This window comes from Pundamilia nyererei, unplaced genomic scaffold (assembly GCF_000239375.1).
Source record: "Pundamilia nyererei isolate P.nyererei 1_Seehausen unplaced genomic scaffold, PunNye1.0 scaffold00003, whole genome shotgun sequence".
Taxonomy (NCBI): Eukaryota; Metazoa; Chordata; class Actinopteri; order Cichliformes; family Cichlidae; genus Pundamilia; species Pundamilia nyererei.
This window is the reverse complement of record NW_005187404.1, coordinates 9,108,866-9,122,799: the sequence shown is the minus strand read 5'-3', so window position 1 is coordinate 9,122,799 and position 13,934 is coordinate 9,108,866. Positions and strand designations below refer to the sequence as shown.

Sequence of the window (13,934 nt, the reverse complement as noted above, 5' to 3'; positions counted from 1 at the left end):
GAACCACCTCAGCTGGCTCCTTTCGATGTGGAGCAGCAGCTGCTCTACTCTGAGCCCCTCCCGGATGGCCAAACTTCTCACCCTATCTCTAAGGGAGAGGCCAGCCACCCTTCGGAGGAAGCTCAGAATAGTGGCATAAAAATAACGCCATAGCTGGCCCCGCCTACTTTCTGTTTCCATCATGGCCGTGTTGTGTGTTTAGCTGTGTATTGTGTGACCAAGTTTCTGCATCTCGAAGAGCTAGTTAGTTTTTTTCTGTATATACTGTAAATATTATAAAAACATTATGAATAATATTTTTATAATAGTTACAGTATATATTATAAAGTATACAGTAATATTTATAAAGCAAATAGACCTGGTAGCTGTAGGGGTGGGAAACCTTTTTCTTCAAAACCATTTCTCCCGTGTAGGGAGGGAGGTTACACGCCTGTATTTAATTTTCGGATTTTCAGTCTAGTAGGTTAGTTGTGTTTTCATTCTTGATTGTTCTGTTTGTTGTCTTGGCTGTGCCCACACTGATGATTTCTGCATCAAATGAAAAATAAACTATTCTGTTTTTGAGACTGCAAATCTCACTGTAGCACTAATCCTTCCATTTTCAAGCTGTGCTTGTTCCTCGCTACAGTGGTCCCTCGCTATAATGCGGTTCACCTTTCGCGGCCTCGCTGTTTTTTTGTGCCATTTTGCATGCTTTTTTTTTTTCAGCGCATCGTGGTCTGCGTGATCAGCTGTAGACCATTGTCAATCAATCTCCTCCGTGCCGTGCCTCCTGTACAGTACAGCATGTGTTCAACTTGTAAAATTCACATAAATCTTCGATCCTAGCAGTCTGACTCTGAAGTGCTGCACTGTATGTTTGTAAGTTTTCTCTCCAACAAACACAACAATATCGATGAAATTTTTGCACCGTCAAAGGCGCCTGCAGTAGCACCCAAAAGGCAGAGGAAGATGCTAACCATCGCACAAAAAGTTAGACTTCTGGACATGCTAAAGGAAGGTAGAAGTTAGCGTATTTTTTGGATTATAAGGCGCATTAAGTGAAACAAAACAGTCAGATAAATCAAACTTTATTCAACTGATTCTTCTTGCTTCCTCCACTTCCGTATCATTGATTCATTAATGTTGAATTCTCTGGCAGCTGCTCTGTTCTCATGTTCTGGACCTGAAAACAGGGTTTGATCTTTGGTTTTGTTCTATAATTCTGGACTTTTTTTTCTAACAAGGTTTGAACTTTGAGAGTTTAAACAAAACAGAAAAGTGTGAAAATGTTCATGCCTGTCTGAGAAAAGTGTATAAAGTGTGTAGTGAGGGGTTTCACAGCCTTAAAACATCTATAATAATTGTAAAAAATAAAGCTGGCTACGTCGCAGATTTCACTTATCGCTGGTTATTGTTAGAACATAACTCCTGCAATAAACGAGGGACCGCTGTATAGGATTGTCAGGGTGGCACAGGTTTTCAGGGGACTCCCTATCTGACTTGGTCCTGTTTAGATCACTCAGCTTTAGACACTGTCGATAGGAGTAGGATTAGTAACCCCACCACCAATTTGACTTTCTTGTACCACTCTACTGAAATGAACATAAATGATTAACTACTCTCAAAACAGTATTTCAGGGGTAATAACTCTGGGAGTTAGCCCTGTAAGACCCAACCCAACAAAAAATAGCCGGAAAATTCAGATTTTTTTGGAACTGAGATGTTTATTAACGCTTATGACAAAATCCACAAAATGTTTTTGCTATATCATGTTCGTCATGATATATTTGTTATATATTTTTTGTATTGCACTTGATACATTGGCCATTTTTGGCAACTTTTTGTTAACAACAATGTTAATTTTAGACAAAAAAAGAATTTTGTCCATAACATTTTGAAATTATGGCAAGTATTCATCATGTTGATGAGATAGATGTCTCAGTATCAAATATGGTACAAAGGGTATTATAGGGTTAATATTAATTAACAGAGCACGCAAAAGTTACTATTCTTCTGCACGGCCTGGTGTGATCAAACAATCTTGAGCTACTTTAAAAATATCTAAATAGCTAAAATTTTCCATAAAGACATAATAAGGTGAGGCATCTGGAATCTCATAAAGTTTGTTGCTGGTTAGTTGATTTGTCCTGTTAATATGACTGGTGCACATATGTCTGTCCAGTTAGGTGGTAATACTGAATTTATGTATTTATCTTTATCACAAAACCAAAAAACGACATCTAACAGCCATGTGCCATTGCCTACATCATAAACTTGCAAGCATTGTGCATGAGGTTTATTGTAGCACATTATAAATCTAAAGAGTCTTCCTCTTCTGCTCCATACAGGCTGACACAGTATTCTTGCGTCAGTGTGTTGACCCAGAAAAATACCACTGTTTAGTGGTGTTACATGTCTTGAAGATTCCACTCATGTTTGGGTTTTGGATGATATCAGCATCATCTTACTCTTATCACGGGTGTCATTTTTTTGTGATATTCTCAAGTTACTCCCCCTGGACCATGCAAAAAGGGAAAATTGTGTTTTTATCATGTAGACCACAGGTGGTATGGATTTTTTTTATGTCATAGGACAAGTCTGTCCTTTAGAGAAGTAGGGGTTGCTAAGGTAACTGTGAAGTGATCTGATACATGTGGAAGATAGATTGTTGCATGGAGAAATGACGATAGTAGCACAACATGTCTGTGACTTCTCAGTAAGACCAACATCAGGTGGTTGAATGGTTCTGAGTGCACCTCACTGTATCCAGGGATGGTTTTTTGCTCGTTAGCCTTTTCCTGAGCAACTATAAGCGAATTCAGACTGACCAAGGGTGAGCAGCTGCATCTGTTAACACAGGTGCCATCATGGCACTGCTGCCTGTTTTGCTACTTCATCTGCTTCACTGTTGCCTTTAGCTACCATGGTGTCAGTTTTCTGATATGCCGGGCATTTAATTGCTAGTACAACAGAGGGGAGTTGTAGAGCTTCTATTAATTCTGAGACAGCTTCCCCATGTGCTATTGGTGTTCCATCTGCGCGATGGAAGCCTCTCTGCTTTCAGTTGTTAGCGCTGACATGGCACATGGCACAAGCAAATTGGAGTAAACATTTAATCTTTTACCTGTAGCTATTTTACAGGCAGCTGTCAGGTTGTGGAGAGCACAGCTGATCAACCATTCATGCTTGTATGGTTGTGAAAGTCTCAACAGCAGAGTTTAGTTGAACAGCGGCATAACCAGCATAGTCAACCTTTTCATCCTGAAAACAGGAGTTGTCCACAAATAAAGTAAGATCAGCAACTATTGTTTTTATTGTGCAAATCCTCATGTGCTTAAGCTTCTCAGTATGCTCTAACAATCATGTGAGTTGCTATCAGCTGGCAACATCATCCTGGTTGCAGGGTGCGCAGTGTTGCACCAGTGGTTCAGTTCTGGAACTTTGAGAATTGCCTTCATAGCCCGTACACCTTGGTTGGGTAGAAACAAATCTGGAGTAGTAAACTGGTGTGATGTATGAAGTATCACTGGGTAGCCAATTGTCAATAAAGATGCCTTTTTAAAAGCTGCAGCTGCAGCTGCCTGGTCCTGATAACTGGGTGGCAGGCCAGCTTCTATGTTGTCAAGTTTAGTGCAGTAATAAGCTCGAGGCTTCATACATGGGGGTGTCTCGCATGAGTACAGCATTTCAATTTCATTCAGTTTCATTTATATATTGGTTTAAAGTAATCAGTAACCATTGCCCAGTGATGGGGTAGACTATATATCTTTCTTCAGTGCCTCAAAGACTCCTTCTGCACCTTCTGTCCATTGCAGCTTGGCTTTATTGTTGCTTCGACTTATTGTCCATATTATAGCTGATCCACAGGCGGCTATATTCTGCCATTCACAGGAAAGAAAACACCTGGCCCATGGTTAACTGTTTGGGCGCTTTGGTCACAGCTTCTGTTTGGGAAGGAGCAATTAGCCTCCTTTCCAATCCAATCCAGTTTGATCTATATAGCACTTTAAAATGGCCAGCACAGGACCAAAGTGCTGTACAGAAAATAAGTTAAAACAGTAGAATAAAAGAAAACACCAAAAATAAATAAACAAACACATAATACATAAAAATTAAAACAGCCCTATATTAAAAAAAGAAAACAAGATAAATCAGCAAAGAATCAACTAAAAACAACTAAAATAAAACTAAAAACCCACATCTCACGTGGTGTCAAAGGCCAGGGTAAAGAAACAGGCAGGAAAGTGGCCTGTCTAATCTCTAAAGGGAGATTGGGAGCTGCTACAGCAAAAGCACGATCTCCTCTAAGTTTACGCCCAGTCCTGGGTACATTCAGGAGCAGCTGATCAGCTGACCTGAGAGAGCGGGTGGGTGTATAAGGCTGTAGCAGCTCAGAGAGATAAGATGGGCCTAGGCCACGGAGAGCTTTAAAAGCAAATAAAAGAATTTTAAATTGAATCCTAAAAGAAATGGGCAGCCAGTGAAGTGAAGCTAAAATAGGGGAAATGTGTCCTAATTGCTTTTTTTTGCCAGCTGCCTGAGCTGAAAGAAGCTAGCTTTTTATCACTGCCTTAATCTGATTTTCAAACTTCAGATCACAGTCCACTTTGACCCCCAGGGTTGTGACAGCTAGTTTAACATACTGTGCCAAGGTATCTAAATACACATCGGGGGTCTCGGTGGGGCTACCAAAAACCATCGCCTCTGTTTTTCTATCATTGAATTTTAAAAAGTTAAGAGACATCCAAGCCTCAATGTCATCGAGACACTGAAGTAATGGCTGTGTAGAGTATGTGCCTTTTTTCTTTAAAGGGAAATAGATCTGACAGTCATCAGCATCCTTTCCCCACAAAGTTGTCTACCAAGACACTTCTGTGTGTTTTTGTTGGCTGAATTGCAATTCAAACCTAGGTCAGGTGGTATAGGTGTACGACTGTCCAAAGAGAATTTGTGAATCAAGGTGCATGTTAGGGTGCCTGGGTCGTCGACCCAGTGTTTTGTGTTTTTGGGCTTTTGTTACGTTTTGTCATCCAGCAATCAATGCTGAGTTTTGGAGTGCACTTTTGCCTGCCGTGAGTCTGCACTTTGGGTCCTTTTCCTGCCTGCACACAGCCTTCACATGGCAGTGCAAGGGTAAATGAAAAAAGCTGAACACAAATCAATCACAGTATACAGCTGAGCATCAGAAACAACAGTGTGAAGCAGTGATTCATGATGCATTGATTGCTCTGAGGCAACGGACCAAACAATAGTCTTGGAGTCAGGATGTTGAATTGCTAAAAATTGTTGTATTGCAGAAACCTATGATTTATTAACACTTCAATAGAGGGCGGATACCTATTGCTTGCTGTAGAGTAATTTCCATGGTTGTCTTACTCACCAGGCTCTTGGCTGCCATCACAAACATTTATCAATATTCTAATGGTACCAATCACTGCTGCTGAAACATGAATTTGTTTATTTTCAGGTAGAATCCACTCAAGTACTTTCAGAGCAGATTCCCACATGGGACCTAGTTTATGTGACTCATTCAAGCACGGTATCACCAATGCATGATGGGTCTTCATCTAGTATTGATAATAGTAAGTTCAATTCATGTCATACCAGAGTCGCTCTATTGTTTAACGGGATAGTCTCTCCTTCAATGACCATGCTAATTGTAACCCCAACATACATTATTTGCACTAAAATAGAATAGCCCTTTATTGTCATTGTATGTGTACAACAAAATTATGGGTGCTCCACGCCAAATGTTCAGGAATAAAATATAAATAGTAAGACACCAGGAATAAATAACAATGAGTTCTTCACTCTGTTGAAGTGTGGGATGAGAATGATTATACAGTTGGTGTTGTCCAGACTGCCTTAGTCCTGGTTGTTGGTCATGTTAACTCACCTCATCTGCCTCAAGGACCTGTTGGATTAACGATGTGCTGAAGGTTGCAGCATTGCTACAGCTAGAGCTGGTGCTTGTGGTTTGCTTCTGGATCAGTGGTCACCAACAGCACCTTTCATCTTGTCTTTCTTTTGGTTAGTTTTCCCAGCTTTAGTTGTCTCAGTTTATTTGTCAAACATTTGTTCATTTTATTTGCTTGGTGTTTTTCCTAATTGTTAACATGATGGACAATATGATCTACAACCAACAGCCATGCCAGCTTATTCAGGCCTACCACATTTCCACTCACTTTTGCACTTCATGTAGCATGGCCTCCACTGTCATTACCTTAAACAGGGTTTCTGTTCCAAATACTGCCTGTTTCACCTTTGAATCTGCTTTGAAAGTTGTGAAGAAATTTGGAAAGATATTATTCATCTGTAATTTTTTCTCCCTTCACTCTGGAGGGGTCTACTCTTTCTGGATAAAATGTTCTCAGTACATCCTACATGTCTGTGTGATGTCCTCCAAACCCTTCACTGTCTTTCCTTTGGCATAACTGTGGGAGCTTAGCCTTGGTAAACACATCTCCAGTAACGCGTTTACCTACCACATGCATTAACAGAACTTTGATGTCTCCAGCATTACTCCAGCACTGCTCTCCTCTAAAGCACTGATAAATTAATTTGCACCCTCAGTGAGGTCTGCCAGCTTATCTGCCAACCCTAGATTGCAGTAGGATCTTCTTTTGGGCCAGAAGAGTGATCAAAAGGACTTCCTTCTGGCACCAATGATTATTATTTTGATTCATTAATGGATCTTTAAAAGGATTCACTCTGTGATGAGAAAAGTCATTGGGAAAGTGAAGGATGTGTTTATGTAGTTGCTTTTCTTTTCGGAGAGAGTTTTCTTTCATGTTCCACTCAATGAGCCTTTGGACCCCCAGATCTGGTGAGGGATGCCACAGGCTGAATTTTGCTCCAGCTCTCTCATTTTGTATCCCCTCGACCACACTTTTTACATGTGCCAGAAATTTCTTCCAACATCTCTGGTTTATTAATTTCTCTAGCAAATAGGGTGTGTATGGTACACGTGCAGATCTAGTCTATCTGGTTGTTTCTCAGCTTCCATTGTTTCTCTGATTTCATTTTCCAGTCGGTCAGCTCTGCCTGCTATTTGGTCAGCATTCATTTTTTCGCTCCTTGTGTACTCCATCCAGTCCTTCAATGCCGACAGCTCTTCAGCCACTCTGCTGTCACAAGATGCTTCTGTGCTCTTAACCAGGCTTTCCTCTCCTGTGACCAAGGAGCCAAACTTCCTGGAACATTTAGAATTATGGGGTCATTCACCTCTCTGACTATCAGAGGCTGTGTTAGTGTAGGAAAAGCTGTTCACATGCTGCTATTTACATCTTCATTCCAAAAACCTCTGGAATTCCCAAAAATGGATTTAACTCTAGGGCTGCTGTGAGTGTGGCTGATTACACAATCTGCTCGATTACTGCAGCTTGGCTTTGGTAAACACGTCTGCAGTGATGTGTTTACCAAAGCATCATCTTGATACTTCAATACTAAACCCAAAAATGTTCTCATTCCTTGAGTTTCTGTTTGTTTTGAGTTTATATTCAGGCAATGATTTCATCTTTACTGCTACTTCCCTTTTTTCTTTATAGATATCCCATTATTGTTTAATATGAGTTTACATAGTACAGTATTTAGCCTGTCTATTTTTTATTGCATTTATACCATATCCTGTTTAATTTGCCTTATTTATTTATTTATTTATTTATTTATTTATTTATTTATTCTGGTCGTTTATTCATAACTTTATTATCAGTTTTGTCCTGATTACATTGTATCACCAATATATTATTCACCACTGCCCGTAGATTATAGATCACAGTCAGTGCTCCTATATAAACATTACTATCCCTAACAATGTCCACATTCAAGCATGCTCGGTCACATCTAATTTCTTGTTTTGCTTATACATGCGTGGTCTTAAGGTTTTTGCTTCTAGTTATACTTATTATTAACTCATGAATCACTTATAGTCGATTAGTCCACTGGAGGGCACCTCATTGGTGCTTAGCAAGATTTTCTCTTTTACATTTTCTGTTTCTAGTCACACTTACTGGATCATCAATTGCTTAAGGCCTACATCTGCACTGCCATATGGGGTGGAGCATCATTTGATCCAAATGATCTCAGGATCAGCTCACTGTCACAAGCGATGGCGGGGACTCAAGCGCAGAGCAGAGTTCAGTTTTATTTACACAATCATCAGGTGCAGCATATATACAGTGGGGGAAATTCGGAGTTACTAGGGTCCAGGGGGAAAATCCGAGAAGGGGAAGCTCTCTCACACATGCTCTCTTCTTCACACATGTCCACACAGCGGGTAGGTTACAGGTCCAATAAAACTACTCACAAGAGAGATCGGTTACGCAGAATCACAGATTTACACACGGAAACTTCACTGAGGCTAGAGGCTCACTAATGTGTCTCACACAATCATCCAGCGTTGAGACTGCGTCTCGGCCTTAAATGGCACACACATAATGGCAGCCTGACGGGCAACAGGTGTGAGGGCCAAGGGCGGGAGCCCGCAGTGAGCTCCGCCCAGGCGGAGAGGCAAGAGAAAGGGAGAGTAAACAAAAACACATGCAGCCTTGCAGGGCCGGCTGCACAGGCATGGGGACCATGACACTCACTCCACTTTAGTTACAGTCATTCTCTTCCTTTCTGTCATTTTCAAAAATGTTTTCCTTTTTCTAATTACTTTTAAATCTCTTTGCTAGCACCTTTTTCTTTTCTTCTTTCCTTATTTAAAGGATTACCTTCACATAATACTCTAATCAACTCACACACCTATATAAATAATATACAGCAATTTTACTCTTATTGTACACTTCATTGAAAACTGTTGTGGTCTCTGTGAGCCCCTTCATGATGCATGTTTACACATTTTTTTATAAACCATATATTTACTCGAAGTCATGTGCTAGTTTGATTTGATTCTATTCTGACCGTTGTTTCATGGTCAGAAACACTAAATTAATATGTCAGCAGTCGCTGCAGGAAGACAAGCAGCAACTTGTCAATGGCACAGAAGACCTGCTCAGCTCCTTAAAGCTGAAAGTATGTGTGATAGTCAGAAAATGAAGCCTATTATCAAGTAGGCTGTGCGACTCGCTGATTAATGGTCTCAATAGCTGTACTTCACCTTCACAGTTTAATAGTTTTTGCTTGTATCTGCATCTTTCTTAGAAAATAATGAGCAAAAATGTTGTTCCATGTTATCAGTTTATTTATTGATTCACAAAGGAGCTATACCTATATATTCTTCTTGTTGTCACACATCCGCAGGTACAGCTGGAAGACCACAGAATGGACAGAGTGCAAGGTGGACATGCTACTGAGCCAGCAGGACCGCCGACGTGGAAACCATACAGGAATGTGTGGAGGTGGTACTCAGACTCGGGAGGTGTACTGTGTGCAAGCCAGCACTGACACACCATCAAACCTTAGTCCTCTCAGGAGCAAAGAAGGTAATTTTTCTGTTTTATTAAACAAAAACACTCCTGAGAAGGTAAATGTTGTCATTGCATTGGTCTTTTTCAAAATTAACCTCCATCCGGTTTCATTGTCTGATTAAGGCTTGTTTCATTATATCTTAAAACCACTATCATCCTTACAAGAACTGATTTCAAAGGTAAGACAAGCAAACAGCAAAGGAACAGAATGAATGGAAAATATCTGTCTGAATGACAACACTGTGTATTACTTGAAGTGTTGCTTAGATTGAGAAAGCATTTTGTGTTGTAATTCTCATACTAATTTTTTATATATGCATGCTATTTCAACAGAGGTGGCATGCATAGTACAGACATTGTATAGTGCAGATACTTGTGTTAAGAAATACTCTAGTAAATTTTGAAGTACTGAGTCAACTTCTTTACTCAAGTAAAAGTGAATACCATAGACATAAAGCAAGAAAGTAAAAAGTAGCTCAGTGAAGACAATTCTATCATCTATTTTCGTGCACAGGTAACTGGACCTTCTGCGAATATAATATTAGTGCATGACTAAATACTAGTTTTATCCAAACCGAAATTCTAATGGATGTACTTGAATCTGTTACCTAGGACACAAGCAGTAAAAGAGAATTAAAAAAAATACTATTTTCTGTTGCCTACATGGTAGAGTGGGACACACACCTGAACAGAACAATGAGGGGTTAAAGTGAGAGTCTGCAAGTGAGGGAACACAAAGATCTGTTGTAGTGGCTCAGCATGGGGAAAATATCAACAACTCACAATGATTTCTAACATGAACTCTGACAGATTTTCTTAGTGGACAAGCTGTGATCAACTGACCTGCTGCTCTTTGTGGATTTACACATCTGAACTCAACAAGATGGAATTAGATGCTTCTAAGCTTCTAATCTTGGCTGAGTTTCATTTCATACACTAATAGTATACTGTATATGTTCTTTATAATAAACAGTATAAAGGTAGGATAATGATTGAATTCACTGAATGAATCTAAGCATCATCATCTTAAATGTAAATTAATCTCTGCTACACTTGATGTAACCCAACAGTAGCCATAAGTACCACAGCCACAGTGTATCAGTGCACAACACAGTGCTTTACAGTAAAAAAATCACCACATGTAAGCTAACCTGTTTATCCTGCAAAAAACTACCCAGAATGTAATACAACATTTGAATAACACAAAATTAGTATACTTACTTTTTGCAGGATGCTTCACATGACATTACATATAATTTTTAAATCTGCAGTGTTAGTAAGCAGCCCTTACATTTAAATGTAACCTCTCTTCTTCCTGTCCTGTTTTGCCTTTTCTTAGATCTTTCACTATTTCTGAGTGAAGTTAGCTCTCCTTTGTTTTTCTCCCTGGAACTAAGTCAGGAACTTTAGCTAGTTTGTTTGTTTGCTGATGTTTGTTGAGCTAATTAGACATGTTGTAGAAAGGTTATTTAATGTAAAAACAATATTCCCTTTATGCTTATCCCTCTTAACCCTCTGGTTTGTTCAAAATCACTTTCAGCTTGTTCGTGGCCAAAAGTGGCCAACAGATTAGGTCTGTAATTTTTTATTATTTTTATGTTTTGTTTTGTTTTTGCCATTTTTTCTGCATAAAGCTTTTAAGTAACTTCAGTTCTTTTCATAAATATAAGATAATTATTACTTTTTAAATGTATAACCCTTTAAGCACCAGTTTGTTTGTCCACTGCACTAGCTGGAAGACAACCTCAAATCTCGCAATTGTATATAATTGCATTGCTACTGAAATTTCTTGTATTTTTTTTTTGACTTGGTTTTTAAGATTAGCATCAGTGCTGTTCATCAAGACCAAAATTTCAATCAAATCCATAATTTTAACCCTTTAAATACCAGTTAAATCACATAATTTTAATGATTTACATAGAGATAAAAGCATAAAATCCCCATTTTTTTCTAAATAATACATGCAAACTGATTTCTTTTCTAACCATGGTGGAGGTTAGATGAATAGCAATAATTAAAAGTATCAATGAGTTTTATGCATCTTTGGTTTTTTTTGCAGTGACAGAAAAACAAGAAAAATCCCTCTCAGCTTGTTCGTGGCCACCCCCTGTTTATGTTTACCAAATACTATAAAATTAATATATATTAAAACATTTTTCTACTTTCGTTGACTTGATTTTTTAAAATTAGCACCACTCCTAGTCATGAAAACCAAACTATAATTCATATTCATATATTATACCCTTTGAATACCAGTCAGATTATGTATTATTACTACGCTTTTGCACCTTTTGCACCTTCTTCTCATTTTGATGGTGGGGTGTGGGTCACACTGGTTCAGACTACTGTATCTTGAGATCATTGGCAGAAGTGGCTGGGAATTAGGGACAAGGGTGTCTTGCAGTTGTTGAGGTCACAAGCATGTGTCCCAGCTCTCCCAGGATCACTCTTCATTTGTAGGTTGTAGAGGACTCCCCCACTTCAGTGAAGTTGTTTCCGGTGGGACAAAGACATCGTATCCCAAGACATCCAGGAGATTGGAGGAAAGAGCCAGCAGCCATCAGTTAGTTTTCCTTCTACAACTCGAGGTGCCAGCATCCTCTCTAAGTTTAAGATAATAGTTTAAGATAAGTTATCCAAGCTGTATTTGTGCCTATTGTAGTCCAGGATTGCTTCTTGCTTCCAGGCTTCCTCTATTACCCATCACTAACTGCTGGTTCCCTGTGTGTTGTGGTCAAAAGGAGCGCATTCCTCTGTTGCTTTGGCGTGTGGGATATCGCCGTGGTAGTTTTGGTGAAGCCAAATACAGACAACAAAATCTTTCACTGTTGCAACTGGAGGAGCTGGGGAGGAAGCTCTGGGTTGTTTCCCCGGTGCCAGTTTTCATCTGAGGCAAGGCTGGAATGGGACAAAAAATCGGCGCGGGCATTTTGACTAGAGACCGGCCCACCAGGATAAAGATTGAAAATGTGACGTCATTCAGGGGTAAAACCGCAAAGGATTCTGGGAACTTGTGGCAAGAGGTACTAGCGCACGCAGGCTTTCAATTGAACTCAGTTACACAGCGATAAAAAGAAACCCAAAAAATGGCAAGAAGCTGTTGTATTATTAACTGCAACAGCCGGTCGCATGACAGCCACGGGAAGCCGACGGGTAAAGAGATAATTTTTTTTATCGGATTACGTCGTTGAAGAGAAATTTTGTAAGCCATGTTTCCGAAGTAAGAGCCGACGGATGGTCTGGATATACCAAATATAACGTCCCAGAACACTCCAGCTCACATGTTAGTCTGCTCCAAGCATTTCCACAAAGGTCAGAGTTTTGTAGTAGTTAAGACGTCATTTTTCTTAACATAATTGGTGATATAGGTTACAAGCAAGTTTGGCGCTGAACAGAAATTGTCGCGCTATGCTCCTTTGTTTATTGTGCATAAATAGTGAATTGTCCTGACACAATATTGCGTTTCGCTTCTGTTATTACCATGGTACACTGACAAAAACGATTTGTGAGACTGGTAAACTTATGATACGTACGATGGTCTTTCGTTCTACACAGTGCGTTTCAAGGTCCTGTACCCATCCGTCGGTAAACTGTACCTGGGCTTGTTGCAGTGACCTGAAGTTACTAAACTTCATGAGTGTATGCACTCACTCCAAGAACCGTATAATTATAAATATGAGCGTGGTGAAAGTTGGGCAGCACGCTAACGTCTTTTGTCCACTCGTAAGGGTCTGACCCTTTCACTCCTTTGATTTTTCCTCGTATCTTTTCTTTGTCTTTTCGTCGAGTCTGTCTTTGTACGGACCGGCATTGTTCTCCTTTTGTTTTGTACATTCCTTTTTTGTGCGGCAAAGAAAAAACAAGAAGTTATTGGAACCGGAGAATGAAAGTTTTGCGGTGCTGCAAACGCTTGCATTTGATGCGGTACTTGGATTGTTTTGCCACGAGTTCCCGGCATGCAATGCGCGAAAATCACGTGATTGCTAAACAAGGGGGAGGGTGCATCCGGCCTCCTCGGCTGTAATTGGTCCAGCCCAGAGTCGATCATGACCAATTGGCCAATCCAACACCTTTCATTATATATACCCTTCCTAAAAAACAAAAAAAATCCATCGGCCCATAAAACAAAAAATCGCCAGCGGCCCACCGGACAAATGCCCGGTATGCCCGATGGCCAGTCCAGCTATGATCTGAGGAGTTCCTCTGCCAATGTGACTGAAGTAAAGACGTTGTCCTCGGAGCTCCTCCGTCAGTTGGAGTCTGAACCCCATCCCTTTTTTACTTCCTGAGAACTTCCAGTGTTGTCATGCAACATGCTATGTGTTGCTTTATTCTGGTGTAGGCTTTATCTCCACTTCATCTACAATCCTCACACCTTCGCCTCCCGTGCAGGTTCGTAAGGGTGCACAGCAGCTAAAAGATCTCCTTTGTTTTAAAAAAGTCAAAAGTAGATCTCAGGCTGCTAATGCAGGGAACTGCATACAGGGTGAGCCCTGGTTTGATACCAGTGGGTACTGGATTGTAGAGCAGTCTCTCTTCAGT

General features: G+C 40.1%; 1 protein-coding gene across 1 annotated transcript in view; it reads left to right on the top strand.

Moving 5' to 3' along the window:
- Positions 1 to 13,934, top strand: part of LOC102210847 (thrombospondin type-1 domain-containing protein 7A-like) — a 184,011-nt gene that overhangs the window by 59,088 nt on the left and 110,989 nt on the right. Inside the window, exon 4 of the mRNA XM_013910474.1 lies at positions 9,226 to 9,407. Within this exon, the coding sequence (XP_013765928.1) occupies positions 9,226 to 9,407 (182 nt within the window). The remainder of the gene's footprint in view (positions 1 to 9,225; positions 9,408 to 13,934) is intronic.